The sequence below is a fragment of the Hoplias malabaricus genome, chromosome 6 (assembly GCF_029633855.1).
Source record: "Hoplias malabaricus isolate fHopMal1 chromosome 6, fHopMal1.hap1, whole genome shotgun sequence".
Lineage (NCBI taxonomy): Eukaryota > Metazoa > Chordata > Actinopteri > Characiformes > Erythrinidae > Hoplias > Hoplias malabaricus.
In genome coordinates, this window is record NC_089805.1 from 24,186,622 (window position 1) to 24,204,881 (window position 18,260).

General features: G+C 36.6%; 1 protein-coding gene across 1 annotated transcript; it reads right to left on the minus strand.

The window, feature by feature from the left end:
• Positions 1 to 14,162: 14,162 nt before the first annotated feature.
• On the minus strand, positions 14,163 to 14,811 carry LOC136699240 (hemoglobin embryonic subunit alpha-like). The gene is made up of 3 exons (XM_066673791.1): positions 14,704 to 14,811; positions 14,390 to 14,597; positions 14,163 to 14,299 (listed from the first exon to the last, which is right to left on the minus strand). The coding sequence occupies exons 1-3, from the start codon at positions 14,796 to 14,798 to the stop codon at positions 14,171 to 14,173; spliced, it is 432 nt and encodes a 143-aa protein (XP_066529888.1). The 5' UTR covers positions 14,799 to 14,811; the 3' UTR covers positions 14,163 to 14,170.
• Between the last annotated feature and the right edge of the window lie 3,449 nt (positions 14,812 to 18,260).

Sequence of the window (18,260 nt, forward strand, 5' to 3'; positions counted from 1 at the left end):
CACAGAGCTGCGTTTGAACAGAGTTCAGCAAATTAGAGCACACCACGAAATCAGTGGCAATGATTCGTCTGTTTACTAAACATTTAACATTTTACGTATTATGTTAGCATTCCATTCTCAATATATCAGAATGCATGTTTTCATAATATTGTGTAGGAACACCTATTTGTTTTTATTTTTAATCTCTTTGGTTTTCTGCTAAGTTTTTTTTTTTATCTATTTCCCAATCTCATTTTCTCTTTTCGCGCCATATACCCGATGGTTTCTGTTAAAGTAGACCATTCAGATCACTCTGACATTTTTACTGCTGTGTTATTTCTGTGTCAGAAATGTGTTATATTCACTCTTTATTTGCACTAATTTGTGTTTCGGACATTTTGTAGCGTTCGAAAACAGGCTGTAGCCGATATGGCTCGTAGTTTACTTTTTTACTGTGAATCTGAATCGTAAAACTAAATTCGAGCGTGACTTGAGGGCACTACTATAAACAATATAATTAGTACTTATTAAAAGCAAGAAAAATTCCAATTCCAATCGTTTCTATAAAATGTTATGACCTGTGTTTTCTCACTGTCTACAGTGTGGTTTAAATGATTTGACTGTATAGCAAGGTTATGTCTGTTTATATTTTATGTACATAATGAATTTGAAATACAAGAGATCATATTTTGTTAACAATTATACCCAGTCAATCTAATTAGGATGCACCTGCAAATAGATGAATAGAAAAGACCAACACTAAAACATTACACTTGCTTATGAAGTTAAAGCTAATATTCATCTATTTGCAGGTGCCTGCTGAATCCTAATTAAACTGATCTGGTATAAGATGAGTGCAGTCTCAAAACATTATTGAGATTTAAGTGCACCAACAAGTTTTGACCTTGCATCACATTCCAAAATATATTCTTCCTGTGATCCTTGATGTAGTTGTATCAATTTTCAATTTTTGTATGAATAAATGTTTCAAGAGTTGAATAAATGTTTACCTGGTATTATTTTTATGCACATTGACCTGATGACTCGAACATGGCACAAAAAGGACAAATTAAGTAGATTTAACATAAAAAAATTATGGCAACAAAGTGACACGTGATATTATTGAATAGATGTAAAGTTACTATAATTAGTAAATAGAAACAAGCTTTCTCCAGAAACCTAGTACATGCTACTCAATTTTTGCCAGATATTTAGTAAATGTAAATCAATACTTGCAAGATATTTAGTAAATATTAATTAAGTTTTCTCAGATAAATAGTCCTTTCCTTGTGAAATTAAGTTGTATTTACTCAATATTTTTGAGCTATATTAATTCATATTTAGGCATGTTATTACTAAATCCAACACATTTTAACTGTGCATTTTATTAACATTTACATAATCTTCTTGCTTAAATTTAGTTAATTTATTCAATGAATGTTACTTAAAAGTTGGAAAATTAGAATCTACTCATTAATATTACGTGTCACTTTGTTGCCATAATTTTTTTAAGTAACTAATGGGTCACATTTTTTACAGTGTAGTTTAACTTAACTATAGGTGCTATATTGCCGAGTTTACTGAGAGCATTTCAGTGGCGGTGTCTCAAGCAGAAGGCAGCAACCTTAATGCCTTGTTGTCTCGCAAATCAGTGCCTCAGATTTAATGTATATTGACATTAAGGTATTTGTAACTAAATCGCATTAAAAAAACAGAAATATTTCAACACCTTACATGACACAGCTCTAAAGTGCGCGCCAAAATAATTACTAACTTTGAAGATTTTGGAGCAGAAAACAAGCAGTGTTTGACTTGGTGCCTTCACCCAGTTAGTTCGTCTCCATTAACCGCATTTCCCTTTGTTTTGCTACACATGCGCATCAGTGTAACACAGTAGAATGACAAACGACAGCACTGAATGACAGAATGAATTAACTATTTTAAAATCGAGAAAGCAGAAAACACTTTATAAGGATCATTTACACAGAGAAACGTGGGCCTGTTTACCTCTTCAAAAATAGACCCATCTGGTTCTGTGGTATTTTGAGGATAATAAAACACACTCCATGCTTGTCGCCCTGTGAAGGACTGGTGCCCCCTCCAGGGTGTGTTCCTGCCTTTCGCTCAATGATTCCGGGTAGGCTCCGGACCGCCGCAACCTTGGATAAACGGTTATAGACAATGAGTGAATGACAACAAACTCCAAAGCTCCACTGTGTAATCATGCTTTATTTGAGGCTCTGGGGACTCTTTTGCTTGTGAGGCCCAGACCTCATAACATGTTGGTGAAAACATACGTTGGTGAAAAAGGATTGTGTATAGATCTACAATTACAGACTGTGGTCTACCTGTTGTTCTGCATATCTTGTTTGACCATGTTCTTCAGTGGGCAAGAGCGTGCCTAGGCCCTGATCTTTTTTCATTAGCCCCGGGTCTTTTCTAATATCAAATTTACATTATGAAGCCAGATCTGGCCCAGTTATCGCACGAGAAACTCCATAATGTGAAAATTCTATATTTTTAAAGCTGTAATAAAAAGACATTTTATATCTAAAAAGGTATTTCAAAATCACTGTATGTGGATATTTAAGAGAGACATGAAAATAAACCTGAGGTGTCATAGGGCAAAAAAATAATATATATATATATATATTATATTATGTTTATAATACCCTAATTGCTAAATATTCTGATGAAAAATTTATGTGTTTCACGTCATACTCTGCTTCTTTTTCACAAACTCATCTATTACTTTATGCCTAACAGAAATAGTACTTTGCTTAGTTCACACAAACGTATTGAATGACAACATTAGCATGTAGATTTCTTTAGCATGTAGTGCAGTGCTATGGCACAATCTGAGACCACACTTTCATGGATATTTGAGTTGTCTTTTCGCAGTGAAGGGAAGGAGAGCAAACCTGTGGACATGTTCAGATAAGACGTGAGAATGGAGCTTCTCAGTCAAATATGGAATAAGTGATGTTTTTCTGAGGGACAGAGTTTGGGGACCTACTAATTTGCAAAATTGTTTTGTGCTCTGTTTTTTTCCACTAAGGTTCAGTTGACTACCCCATTCGGATGCAGTTGGATAATCTTCTGTCTCACTAGAAACATCTTATTTAGACATTTTACATGCACGTGGTGAGGTTATGTAGTTGTTTGTATGAGTGCTGTTGTCTGTTCTAAGGGGAATATAATGACATCTTTGAGAAAAGCATTTTTGAAAGGACAAGGATTGGAACGGGTTGGAAGAAACTAATAGAAAGTGTACCAATTAATAATGAGATAATTGATAGATTTGACTACTTTGGCCCAGTATACTGCATATAGTAAAAACGTAAGTGTGTTGTGAGTGGATGTTAATAAGGTTTTATAAAAATTACACAAATGTGTTATACCGGTGTCAGAACGTGTGGTAAGTCAGGCCAACCAGAACATAATAAAACAGGTGGTGGAATATACTCCCATTAAGGTAAATATGGTTTGTTAGTTCGGGTCAGTGCTAGATTGTTGAAATTTTGCAAGGTGGGTGAAGTTAAGAACTACTGCTCTAAACTATTTATAACATGTTGAACTGTTCTAACATTTTCAATATATACATCTCTACAGTTTCTTAGTTGTCAGAATATCAGAAATTGGCTTAAACACTAACTGAAGATTAACAACTACATGCACACACCATGAACGTCGTTAGACATGTTTTAGGGGGGCTGTAGCCACCCCCTAAATATTCTTTATCCCGCCAAATTATTCATTAATTCATTCATTGTCTGTAACCGCTTCTCCAGTTCAGGGTCGCGGTGGGTCCAGAGCCTACTTGGAATCATTGGGCGCAAGGTAGAAACACCCTGGAGGAGGCACCAGTCCTTCACAGCCCCCTCCCCCTATGTATTGAAATTGGGCGCACTAGGACCCGGGGGAGCTGCTGCCGTTACTCCTTTGACGCCGTTGGCTATCTGTCTATATTGCTGTATGTGCACTGTAAAACCAAACAAGTTCAGTTTACTCAAAACTTCTGTTGTAACTGATTACCTAAAAAAGTTTAAGTTAATGAAATATTTTTTTTAAGTAAACTTAATTCTTTTTGTAAAAGTTTTAAGTTCTCTTAACATATATATATTTAAAATTAGCCATTTTTATAGTTCTATATACTTAATTAGTTTTAGTAAGCAGTATATAATTAAACTTAGTTCCGCCAAGTTACTTATAACTCAAAACATATAATTGTAGGCAAATTAATACTTTTAAGAAAATGTACTTAAAAGATTAAAGTTTGTCCTAGTCAAGATAAATTTTGTAATTCATAGGTTGAAATCAAATTTAAGTTAAATTTAAATTTATTCATTCACAAAACACATAACACCAATCTACTAATAAAAGTAAATTTATTAAAAGTTGTAAAACACTTGTTAAAACTGGCTGCCATTCCAAAGGCATTAACATTATCAGAGCTTGAAGTATCTTCTCCAATACAATACAAAACAAAACCTGCAGGTAAAACATCAAGAGCTGCCATATATAATAATCTTTTTCATAATCTCACATCACATTTTATTCTTTATATACACGACTAGCCACTTAATTAACAACACCTAGTTTGTTTACTCATTGTTCATTTTAAGCTCCATATGCCATATAGAAGCAATTTAAAATTTTATTATTAGTCTGGAGTCCATGTCTTGTTCTGCATACGTTGTTTGCCCCCTTTCACCCTCTTCTTCAATTGTCAGGACTCCCACAGAGCAGGTGTGATGTGGTGGTGGATCATTCTCAGTGCTGCAGTGACACTAAAAGTGGTGGTGTGTTAGTGTGTGTTGTGCTGATACGAGTGGATCAGACATAGCAGGAGATTTTTGGAATTTCTTTTAAGACACTTAGTGTCACTGCTGAACTGAGAATAGTCCACCAACCGAAAACATCCAACCATGTCCTGTGTCACTGATGGACTAGATGACAGAAAACACCAAATGTGCAGCAACATAGTCTCTGACTTTACATCTACAAGGTGAACCAGATTCACTACAACTGTAATTATAAAACTGAAAAGAGCTCCTGCGTGGCAAGTGGAGATAATATAATGAACAATAGGTTCAGAAACAAGGAGGTTGTGTTAATAAAGTGGCCAGTTGTGTAAGTACATTAACATTCTCCTCATCCTGTGTTCAAATTTTGAACTTTGAAGAACACTGCAATAAAATCCTGACAACAGACAATTGAAAAAGGCTGCAAACTCTATTATGGCACTGTTTTCACTGAAGTTATTTTAATAACATGTGTTTTCAGTGTACATGGATAGAACTTTGATGCACATTTGCATTCAAGTTTGTTGCTTTGTTCAGTCTTTAAACAAATCGTTTTTCAAATTCAGCAGGCATGGTTTCAGTGGTTTACCATCATCCAGACACATCATTATTTTCTGAATAAAAGTGAAAGTGTGCATCAGTTTCTTTGGATATTGTAAATTGAAAGTGTATATCAAGCCAAACAATACCAATAATGCATCAGGCAACGCAGGAAGATCACTCACAACAATGTTCCCCTACAACAAAGAAGCTCTTGGAGCTAAAGGGGTCTGCACCAGCCATGAGGAGAGCAACAGGAATGTCAGTGATATCTGGCTCCTCTTCCTGCTGCAAAATACAAACAACACAATTATGACAAGTGTTGCAGAAGGAAGGTTACAAGCCAAAAACTCTGTGGTTCATTCATCGCTCCATTCACACTTGTATAGGGTTGCATTTATTTTTCCAGCTTTGATGCATCACTCATTTTGAAATATGCATATTGAGAGTTAGTCTGTACAAGTATATTGGTCCTTAAACCATTTTCATTTTTATAGCTTTACCACAAACAAATCTGATGCTTGTCTGTTAACAGAGACAAACATAACTGTGTGTGGCAGTTGAACTGACAAAGGCATTTAAGAAATCTAAAGACAACTGACCAACTGGACGCCTTGGCAATGCATGACTGACCCACATGTAAACGATGGTGTGTTGGCTGTCCACTATTGAACTGATTCCCCAAGATGCATTATTAAACCAAGTGTAAACAGGGCCAATCACTCTGTACATAAGGCATTTTACCAGTATAATAAGACAGACTTGCAAATGTCTATTCCAATTAGTCTATTACAATTGTGTGATACAACTGTGAAAGAGTGAAAGACATTAAAATGTGTTTATATGTATATGTTGTATTAACAGATATTTACATTTTGCATTGCTTACATTGTAGGTCTTGAAGAACTCTGAGTCATCCTCACGCAGGTAGACTGGAAGTGCCTGAAGGGCCATAGTCCGTCTTACACTGACATCATTTTCTTCCTTGATTGAGAAATCAAAAACAAAAGTTAAGCACATATTAGTTCTACCATAATACAATTTATATTAAACAACAACAAAAACTCCCTACATTGTGATTTGGAATAATTGTGGTTCCCCAGCACCCAGTACTAATACATTCATTTCTTATTTTAACTGTACACATTTTTTTTTTGTACGACTATACGACTATTTTTTTATGCATCCATATTTGTCAGTCACATGTTTTAGAAGTGCCAACGAGGCTAGGCCTTGCCATAAATGATTCTGGAGTGTACATACAATTTTCAATTAACATCTGTGATATGTTTGTGTAAAATATTTTTTTCTGAATCAAGCTTCTTGTGTTTATGATTCCTACTTATACTGAAAAGAAGTTAAATAATGCAATAATAAGTGATAGCTATATTTAGACAGCTCTATGTAATAATGGGTACAGACGATAACATAAGCAAATTTGATATTTATAGTGGAGATGTTTAAGTGCACAGCCCAGACATAGTACATGTGAATCCATTATATCAACTAATATTAACCTAACAATTGTTAGATTTAGTCTGTTTTTACTCAGCTTAACCATTTGACATTGTGCTGCAACACTGAAACATCTGCATAAAATGTTATGAATATTGTGCTGATGGCAAAGTTAATCATAAACATACTTGGCAATCATAAGTTCCAAGGATCTCTCGAAGCACCACTGCTCTCTTGCCTGTCTGCAATGCTTTCTGTCTGAACAAAGAGATCAATCGTGGTGTATGTTGGTCAAGCTCTGTGTAGAACTGGTTGCGCAAGTTTACATTTGTAATACGGTGGAACTCTGCAAAGATCTGCAACCACACAAACACATGTTAGAGAATAATTGTTTCAAGCATCTTGCTAAATGACAAGGTATAAGTTAGCTACAGTTATGGTTACTGTGTGCTACACTTCTTCACACATTAAAATGTGTTGGTAGAATGAATTTGGGTTGGATTTTATAACAAATTTTTGCGGAAGGGAAGAGGACAGACATTACCTGTGACTCCATTCGTAGGGCTGGCCACCTCTCTAAAAAGTCCTTTACCAGTAGATCTCCATTAACCACACACATGACCGTGCCCTGAACTGCCTTACCCATAGACTCTATGAATACACCATCTTGTTCGAGTGTACAAATGTCTTTTAGCAGAGGACCGAGTACTCTTTCATAGCCAAATTTCTGAATGTCAGAAACTTTACACAATGCTGCCAGCTGAATCACATGCAAGGCTGATCTGTTTTTACTAGGGAGATCAGCAGGTACCCAGTACACTGCTGTTAGCTTATGGATTTTCCTTGATGTACCAAGTGGGTTTGCTATTTCAAGATCATCAGTGTACAAAAGGAGATGTAGCTTTAGCTCCTCTAAAGAAGACAACAGATCATTACCTTTAAAATATGACCCATCTTGGTGGCTCACATAATGTCCTTTTAGTGCAGTCTTTGTTTCTTTAATTCTGTCAAGAATGTCAGTATGTCTGAATATTACCTGAATCATTTCCAGTATGGAAACATGTACTACTGTGTGGCCTGGTTCTAGCACATACTGTACAGGCTTTACTACAGGAGATTTTTTTTCGATATAAGATTTCCGTCTCTTGGTCGAAGACAAGTCTTCACATTTAGCTGTTGCACAGGTAAAAATATTACTCTCCATAACAGCACTGACTACCTGGTCAAGAGATGCTTCAGTACCAGGAATGTCATGACTCTGTAAGGCATCTCGAATAGTCTTCTTGACAAGGGGTTGGGACAAGCAAAATATTTGTGTCAAATGTTCTACTATTTCCTGAATTGCCATGTTGGAAATGTGAAGAACAGTTTGCATCTTCAGAAATAATGATGCTAAGTTATGGTGCAACTGGGCTCTCAAATCATCAGTGTCACACTGACTCTCAACCTCAGAAAGATCTAAGAAGGCTGAGCTCTCACACTGAGAAGGTCCATCATCACAGTCCACAGATGTTGTTATTGGAGTACTATCAATTTCTGCTAACAATACATTATCAACAAAAAGTGAAGTACCCACATGTTTTCTACTTTTGTATGCATTAAATGATGAGTACACATTTGTACGGTATTTACAATCCTTGAATGGGCATGCTACCATCTCATGTTTTCGTAAACGACTTCTCAAATGACCAAACAGTGTTGCTTCAGAAAATGGCTGCTTAAAGTTACACATGTTGCATGAATAATATGCATGTTCTTCTACTTCTCTCTCTAATCTGTGCACATCTTTATGAGACCGTGAAACATGAGCTTTCAGTGAATTAAATGACTGAAAAGTACAAATACAATTGTGATACATACATGGCAAAGGGCTAATTCTTGAATAATGGCTATGATGCAAATGATAGTGAGCAAATGATTTTGCCCTAGTATCTAAGAGTGCAGAACATAACTTGCACTTCCACTCCATTGAATGTCCTGCACCCTGAAAATATAATACTTTCTATGAAAAGAGGAACTGATTTAAGTATTAGCACGGCACTATATATTCAACACACTGTTCATTAAAGCAGTGTCCATAAATGCAGGCTTAAGTTTCAGAAGTGTTTCACTGTCCCATCAAATGGGCAACATTACAAATTTAAACCTATACAAAGAGGAGTTTTTGTTGTCTTTGATTCCCCTTCTCTAAAATCCAACATAAAAAATACCTCAGATTGCTGCTGAAGAAACTGTAGGTAGATATGTCAAAATGACCCTGTAGAGGGGAAAAAAGAAAATTCCATCAATAAATAATTCCAAAAAATCCAATTAACAACAAGCAAAATATTTGATGCTGTTCTGCTTTAATACAAACCTTAACTATCCAAACCAATTCCAACAAGATGTAATGCGTTTGTTCAGCAGCACTTTCTTTACTTTTATAGTACCACCGTACTATAAATACCTGAACGAAAAATATGAATGTAAAAAAAAAAAAAACAACACTGCTAAAATTGTTAGCTAAAATGCACAAACAGGGACAGTATTAGCTGTTCTGAGCAATTAACTTGTTCTTCAAAACGATTAAAAAGTATCCGCTTTTTTGGGGGGAAAATCGCAAAGAACAGATTATACCTCCGCTGATTTACCAAACAAACGAGAAGCAATACCTGACCTAATATTCAGACATGCTCTTATATTATTAATTAAGTTATAAACGTTGCACACTTGTACCCTCAAGCCTTAGCCCGCTAAATTGATCAGCCCTGCACTTAAGTTACCGTGACTGCCAACAGATAACGGTTTTTTTTAAACCCTTTTTATTTACAATACCAAAATACCTACTCAAAACAGAAGCACAATAAAAAAATTGTAAAAAATAAATCTTATATCTTTTTTTGTTGACGACTGGCACTTATATTTATATGTATAACTTTTTTCCAAGCTTCGGTCAGATATTGATACACAAATCGAAGTTTAAATAAAAATACCCCAAAACTTTTTTTTTCTCACAATTACGGAACAAGTTGTGCCCACGCAAGTTTTGTATAACAACTACATACCTGTTTTGCTCAAAAAATCTTCCGTTGAAATCTCCCGCTAACATGCAGCCATCTTGACAGTCTTGAACAGGTACAACAGGGACGCAAGGCACGTTGATGACGTCAGACGCTGCGTATCTCCTTATACTCATAAATTATAATATATGTGGCACGGTTTACTCATAATTATATACTCAGGTCTAAACAAAAGAAAAGAATAGATTGAGGTAACGCAAAACTTTAATGCTGGGTTAACTAAATAACAGGTTTTGATTGTTATACTGTTACATTTTATAAGTTAGTAGTACTGTTCGGGTTTACAGTGTGGGGAGAATGTGCAGTGAGTTTCCTGAAGGTAAAGTAAACCTGCTGAAAAAAGCCAGTGTTCATGCATTAAACACTGAGGTGGTTTTTTTCCAGACGTTATGACTGTTTATTTTACATATACCTGTACATAATCAGTTAATAGTTGTTCACAACTCAGTTTTGTTTTTCTACATGTAGATGGATATATTTGAAAATCTTTGTGTAAAGGCAGCAGCTCCTCCAAAGTTGAGAGGATTTTTAACAGTATAAAGAAAACATTCTAAGTGGCTCCTGTTAATAAAAAATAAGAATAAAAAAAATGACATTGATTAAAATGTATTTGTAATTTATTTGCTAATATTTAGCAGGTGGTGCCTCAGTCACACAGCTCCAGGAACCTAGAGGTTGTGAGTTCGATTCCCGTTCCCGGTGACTCTCTGTGAGGAGGCTTATTTTCTGCTCTGTGATGTGTTCTCCCCGTGTCCACGCGGGTTTCCTCCGGGTGCTCCGGTTTCCTCCCACGGTTCAAAAACACACGTTGGTAGGTGGATTGGCGACTAAAAAGTCTCCATAGGTGTAAGTGTGTTAGTGAATGTGAGTGTGTGGACCCACCGCGACCTGAAGCGGTGAGTTACAGAAAACGAATGAAAGTTCAATTTGCACATCAGCAATCCTGTGGTGTCTTGGCGTTAAAGGTAAAGATTACAGCAATTGCCGTAATATATATCTTGTCATTTGGTAATTCTTTCTCATGCCATACTAATAAAAATATTTTCAAGCTGAGGCTGGATATTGCCATTACTGTCCTTCGGGAATCTGGTTTATTTTAATTTTGGCTGATCATTTTTTATTGCTTAAAATTTCAGTACTCTGATGCTTATTACTTCATACAAAAAGACAATACAAAGGTTCATCAGTATTATTACAATTTTTTTCCCCTTTTTGGAAGACAAAACTCAAGTCTGAATATGAATACTTTCTTCCCCGACAACCTCAGCAACCTGTACCATTTTTGTGGGATGCAGGAGCATGATAAACCCAACAGTGTATTTTTTATTTTTTCTAATATATATATAAATATACAAATAATATGTAAACAAAGCCATTTTAATATGTAAACTAAATACTGCAGTCTTTATTTACGCATTTTTTTACTTGAAATCAAAACTTTAATCATGGATTAACAGTATTAAATGGGTTTTCAGGTACAACTAGATATGTGAATGACCCAGTAGTATTACAGACACACACAAAATTCTGAGGTTCTACACAGGACAAAGTGAAATATAATTACATGGAAACAATCTTGACAAGTAGGACCCACCGTTGTTTCAAATATGCTGTGATTTTTGTGAGAGATGGTACCACCATGAATTTGTGCAGAAGTCTCCACTGCTCGTGACTTTGGCCGCCGTGGCCTTAAGTTTAGAGAAGCGCTGGTTTAATTCCCGGACTGGCAAGGAAACATTCATTCATGGCCCAAACTGCTCACCGGGAGTCGAGGTGGTTGGCAGCTCCCTGCTCCGGTTGTGTATGTTCACTGCTCCTAGTGTTTGTGAAAAATTGCTCGTTAGTGTGTTTTTTTTTGTGTGTTCACTACGGATGGGGCAAATGCAGAGAAGCAAGGGGATCTATAAAGGTGTTTCTTCTTCTTCTAGAGCTTATGTGTCCAGCATGCAGGGTGCTCCTATTTCTAGTATCCCATGTTTTTTGGTTAAATAAACTTGAATAATTTAAAATTTGTTTATTTACAAATGTAAGGTACATATGTATAAAATATTGTGGTTCATTTTCAGATACTTTAACTACTTTAAGATCATTCAAAAATTGTCGATTGTTATAATAGTTTTTAAAAGTTTTAACCTTTGTTTTTTTTATTTATGAACTTGCTTTTTTCATTATAATAATTGCCATAATATATAATAATGTAATATAATTCTACATGTTTGCATGAACATATTTAAAAAGTTATTTTAAACTGACCTTGTTTCTAGATTCTAATGTTTATTTGCATGTGCAGTTTATAATAATATATGTTCTTTTGTTTTTATATTATACAATAAATGTGTGGCTATATTTTTCAAAAAAAATGTAATCAAATGTTTGCAAAATGTGTGGCAAATATAAAAGGACAATATACTTCAAAACGTATTCTTATACGCACTGCCTATAAAACCAGTGGTGAATGTGAAAATCAAGAGGAATTTTCTCAACAGTTATTTTGCTGACAGAAATATCCATAACCTCACACACAAAGCTTTAGACAAGAGCTTAAAGAAACTCAGTTTAGGTTTAAAAACTCAAGATAGAGAAATGATAGAGAGCAATCTTTATCCCGGAATAGTAGCCGGATTTAAGAGGGGTGCATTTACAGGCAGTTGGCTACCTTAAAGAGAATCCACCTGTAACTCTTTCTGTACACACAAATACGGTTTGTTTTTGTCAGTAGCCGTGTAGGATCAATATAAAATACCTGTATAATTTTCATGGTTATAATAGTAATGTAGCCAGAAATACAATGGGGTACCTTTCTTTCTAATATATATATATATAAAGTTAATGGCCGCATGTGTATGTTTTCATGGATATAACATTTTAGCAAATGCAATAATGAAGAGGTATCTTTTATTTGAAATGCACTGCTTCTTTCCTAAATTACTATCTTTTGTTTAATCTAAAGATTTTCTAAGAATTGCGACGATATGTAGGCGTTTCATGTGGTCAGAAAATGAACGTGGCGTTAAAAGGTTGAAGCTGACTTCAGAAAAAGCAGTGTGTTCATTATATAATTTTATTATTTACAAGTGTCTTTTTTATTTTTACATCTCAACGTTCAGTCAACGTCTAGGGTGTTTCTACTTGTTGTTGATATTGTTGAAATTAACATGACATTTTGCACGGTTTCTCACAAAACGCGGATTAAGTTCCTTTTGGACAAAATATGCGCGCGCTCCCGACGGGATGCCTTTTTGCCGAAGGGGTGCTGAATACACTTGGTGGAGATATTCAGATACCGATATAAACCGGTAAAGCTCCGGTTAACATGTGTTTTGACTGTCAGAAATGTTTTTGGAAGAAATATGTGAGCTACAGAATGTTACACAAAAAAATCCTGCTTCATCTGAGGCAAAATCTGGTATGAATGAACAGGATTTATGAGTACCGCTTCTGAAGAAGCTACAGAACGGTGTTCTGCTTCCTCTGAGGCAGCAATCGTGCGCTATTCGACTCTTTGTCAGCTTTAGAGAAAGGACAGCGTGTAGACGAAAGATCACCCAGTAAACATTTAGTCGTTGATTCAACGTTGAAATAACATAATGACTGCCGTCTAATCAACGTTCTCTTAAGGTTGAAAATGAACGTTGAAAAGACGTCCAAACACAGACATTGAAAAGACGACTATTAGACGTATTTTGGACGTCCATTGACGTTATTAATTGGTCCCGAAATAAATTATTTGTATAAAACGCGTTTTGGACGTCCACTGACGTTATCGATTGGTCACCACTTAACTAACTTATTAAGACGGATTTCGGACGTCCATTGACGTTTAAAATATGTCCTTGACGGACAGACTACTTTTAGACCCATTTTGAACGTCCAGGGACGTCCCTTGTTTACTGGGCATAATAAAATACTGACATGAAGCTGTGACACAAGTCATTAGTTCTTAAAGATACCATGGTTAATCAAAAATTGTTATTCATTACAACATCTGACTTGTTTTCATAGCTTTACCACGCTTTTCTGTTTTATATTGTTAAATGGTTATGAAAATCTACATATGAAAGTCTACGCTGCCACACAACTCCAGGATCCCCGTTTATTGTTTTATCTGCGTTGTGTTTTTTCATTTATCAGGGTTTCATTAATTTTAGCCATTTTAATATACACGCAAATCACATTAACCCCTATACACACACACACACACACACACACACCCCAGAAACACTGATGGCAAATAACAGTCGAACAACATTTCTTAAGATATTCAAAAGTATTTATTAGATATTAATAATACAGCTTGTGCGTGTTTGCGTCCTCCTGATGAGAGCTGGCTGTTTATCGGTACTTCTCAGAGAGAGCCAGGGCCACAGCAGCGAGGAACTTGTCCACAGACACATGCACCTCCGGGGTGAATTCGTTGGGGAAGTGGATGGCCAGAACCACAAGCAGGTTGTGGGACAGGATCTAAAAGAAACCAAGAGCATGGTTCAACATGTGCATGATTTAAACCCTGTAGCCAGAGGAGGATTGGGCATTAGGGGGAACGCGTCTTACCTTGAAGTTGGCTGGGTCAATACGCAGCTGGAAAGCGTGCAGCTCGCTGAGGGTGAGCAGTCCGTTGGTCAGGTCATCGATTTTGCTGATGGCCTCACCCACGCCGGTCATGACAGTCTTTCCGTGCTTCTTCACGGGGGCAGAGCCAGGGCTCAAGTCCTTCCAGTGGGAGAAGTAGGTCTTGGTCTGAGGGTAGACGGTCAGCATCCTGTGATGACACACACACACACACAGAGTTAACTCTTAGCGCTGAGGACAGAGAACAGAGAGGAGAGATGAACAGAGAGAAGAGATGAATGAATCTAACAGCCTACCTCCCAAAAGCATCGGCACCGATCTGGTCGGATTTGGGGGCGATCGTGGCCCAGAAGGCCTTGACGGTTTCCTTGTCCTTTGCAGTGAGGCTCATGGTTAGAGTGATTTGGAAGAAGACTTCTGTGAGGTGACAGCAAAATGAATCGTCCTTTTATACCACGACCCAACGTCGGCACACCCCGGACCCTCCTCTAAAAACGTGCTAAGTTTGGAGGCGTGCCAGAGATGAAAGATTACACCGTGGCTGCCTGCCAAAGATAAGCTACATTTAAGCCTTGAGACAGTTACATTTTCGTTTCATGTTTTGATCTATATTTTGTTCTGAAATGCAGTAAATTTGAATTAAACTACCTTCTGTATTTAAATGTGTTCAGTTCACAGGCTAAAAACTACCGTATGTTTCACGCTTTTAACTGTCCTTTTGCATATAAGGTCTTTAAATGATTGCAGTCACATTTTTATATCACCTTCTTATAATTTTCTTTCTCCCTTACATAGTTCACCTTTTTCACTTTAGTTCATTCATTAATTTCCGTTTTGTGTTTTTACTGACTACTCTGTGCATTAAGGAAAGTGTGATTTTCTTCCTAGAGTCTAATCAGGGAAGTCATTCTTAAATATTGTGGAATCATTTGTAAGAGTGGTTTACTTTGGACGTGAATGGACATGCGATGGCTTTGGTGGCATTAGGTTTTAATGTGAATTTTTCAAATTAGACCATTTTTTCTCAGATTTAAAATTCTGAATTTACATGAAATACACTGAATATGAACTTAATTCAGCGGTGGAATTTTCAAATACTTGTTCAAAAGAAATACTTTGTTAAATCATTCATTCATTCATTGTCTGTAACTGCTTCTCTAGTTCAGTGTTGGAGAGTCTACCTACAATCACATCACACCGTCCCCCATTGATTCACTCACACATATGGACATTTTGCGTAGCCAGTTCACCTACCAAACGTGTGTTTTTGGACTGTGGGAGGAAACCGTAGCACCCGGAAAAAACCCACGCGGACACGGGAGAACACACCAACTCCTCAAAGACAGTCACCCGGAGTGGAAATCGAACCCACAGCCTCCAGGTCCCTGGAGCTGTGTGACTGCGACACTACCCAGTAAACAAGGAACGTCCCTGGACGTTAAAAATAGGTCTAAAAGTAGTCTGTCCCTCAAGGACATATTTTAAACGTCAATGGACGTCCAAAATGCGTTTTATAAAAGTAATTTATTTCGGGACCAAGTAATAACGTCAATGGACGTCCAAAATACGTCTAATAGTCGTCTTTTCAACGTCTGTGTTTGGACGTCTTTTCAACTTTCATTTTCAACCTTAAGAGAACGTTGATTAGACGGCAGCCATTACCTTATTTCAACGTTGAATCAGCGGCTAAATGTTTACTGGGTACCTGCTGCACCACCGTGCCGCCCTGAAAGATATTAGCACTTTTTAATGGTAATCATAATAAAACCTGATATTGTACTTTTTGTGACACTATTATTAAAGCTACTCACCCTTTCCCAGAGCAACCCTGAACAAGATAAATGGTCACAGATGAATGAATGAATGAATGAATGAATGAATGAATGAATGAATGAACAATATACATTTTCTTAATAAAACAAGATTTTATTAAATAAGTTTTGCATAATATTGTGTTATTTACAACAACTATCTGACAAAAGATAGGTCACATTCAAAATGTATTGATATTTATTATTATTATTATTATTATTATTATTATTATTAACCAGTTGGGAGCAGGGACTAAAAAAGGTACCACTTTCAGAGACCAGGTACCAGATTCAGCTAGTGGAAAAGCAACAAAGCAGAGCAGAGAAGGCCCCATGCAGTCAGAAGTCACCATTAGTTTGTTTCCCATTTACTGAGTAAGGGCTACATACAAACAGGTGGGAGAGCTAGCGAATGGTGAGTGCAGACTTTAAGTGAACTTGTCAATACATTTTTTTTCAGTTGTTTTTTTCTTATTCAACTGAATTAATCTATTATCATAGGATTCTAATGTGCTGTAGTGAGACTTATATTTTATGTTTGAATGCTGAACTGTCCACAGAAGTGGAACCATTAGAAGACAGCTGAATTGTGGTAATAAATGTCAGCAACAATGCTTGAATACTGTGGCATTCAAACTATAATTAATTCCTCAGGAAAGTGTGCTGAGGAAACATTCCTCATTATTCCAACTCCACCATGACTGTTGATACAAGGTGGATTGAGTCAATGGATGAATGCTGCTGCCAATAATTTCTAACCCTACCATCTGTGTGCCTCAGTAGAAATCACAATCCTAACTGTTAACTTTCGGTGAACCTCTGCCAGTGCAGACACAGCTTTCTGTTCTTGGTTAATACAAATGTAACAAACTACACAAAACAACACAATTTATCCTGTATTAGGATTAGCCACTTTTTACAGATATAAAGACAACTCTAGGTATTCTATGTCTGGAAAGTCTTGCCCCACACTGTTGTAGGTTTCCACAAATGTTCTGCATTTGTAGCTTTGCTTTCACCTTTCTTTGCAGTTCATTCCAAACCAAACCAAAACGTGGGATTTAACCCAGATACAGGGCCGGCTATTAACTGATCTTTGAAGCATCCTTCTTGTTCTTCTATTTTAAGGTAATTCTGATGTAGGTATGTTTTGCTCTTGTGAAATTAACCTACAAGCAACTTCACAAAGAATAATATAAGGCATTGCTGTGTGCTACAAAACCTTATTTAAAAAAAACTAAGATTGGTCGCACAAATGTGATCGATGTATAGGGGATCTGGAGAGCCCACGCTAAGATGCATTTTTGAGTATCAAATGTCCTGTTTACTTTAAAACTAATGCCCGCCCCCACCCCGAAAATTGTATTTCAGAGTATTATTATTATAAAAAAATTATATTAAATATATTAGAAATCTTCATAAATATAAAGGCAAGAAGTCTTTGTGAAATCCCCCCCTTTCTTTATCACACAGAAGGTGTTTTGAGACCCGACTGTGTTCATCGTGTAATTATAACAGCAACTGAAGCGTACAGTTAAAGTGCCAGTTGTATTCTGTCTTTTTTCAACCTTTGAATTTTTTTTTTCACCTCTGGGTGAGTCCTGTAGTAATTAAACAGTTCAGAGCAGGTGGGAAATCTGTGAGAAAACAACTGCTATATGTTTATGCCCTAATCTCACACTTAAAAAATGGTTCTACAAGGGTTCTTTAATAAAGAAAACGGTTGTATATAGAACACTTGAAGAACCTTTGCATCATGAAAGTGTTCTTCAGATTGATGGAACCTTTAATATTACTAAGGTTCTTCAAGTGTTTGGGGTTCTATAGAGAACCATTTCTCCCCCAGGGCTGGGCTGTCCCCTGGCCCCCAGAATCCTCTCAGTCTGGGAGCTCATCTGTCCAACCACAGAAGCCCTCACACCCAGACTCACTGGCTTTGAAGCATCTGCAGTCAGTGCAGTGTATAGCTCCTCGGATCCCCAGTGTTCCCCACCCACCAGAGAGTAATTAATATTGCTCTTTATTTGTATTCATGTACTGGT

What these genes read in the sequence shown, in the direction of transcription:
- LOC136699240 (XM_066673791.1), bottom strand. Translation starts at nt 14,798, where the DNA reads ATGAGCCTCACTGCAAAGGACAAGGAAACCGTCAAGGCCTTCTGGGCC. An exon ending in GGTGCCGATGCTTTTGGGAG is followed by an intron (nt 14,598 to 14,703) that starts GTAGGCTGTTAG and finishes GTGTCATCACAG; the next exon opens with GATGCTGACCGTCTACCCTC. An exon ending in TTGACCCAGCCAACTTCAAG is followed by an intron (nt 14,300 to 14,389) that starts GTAAGACGCGTT and finishes GGTTTCTTTTAG; the next exon opens with ATCCTGTCCCACAACCTGCT.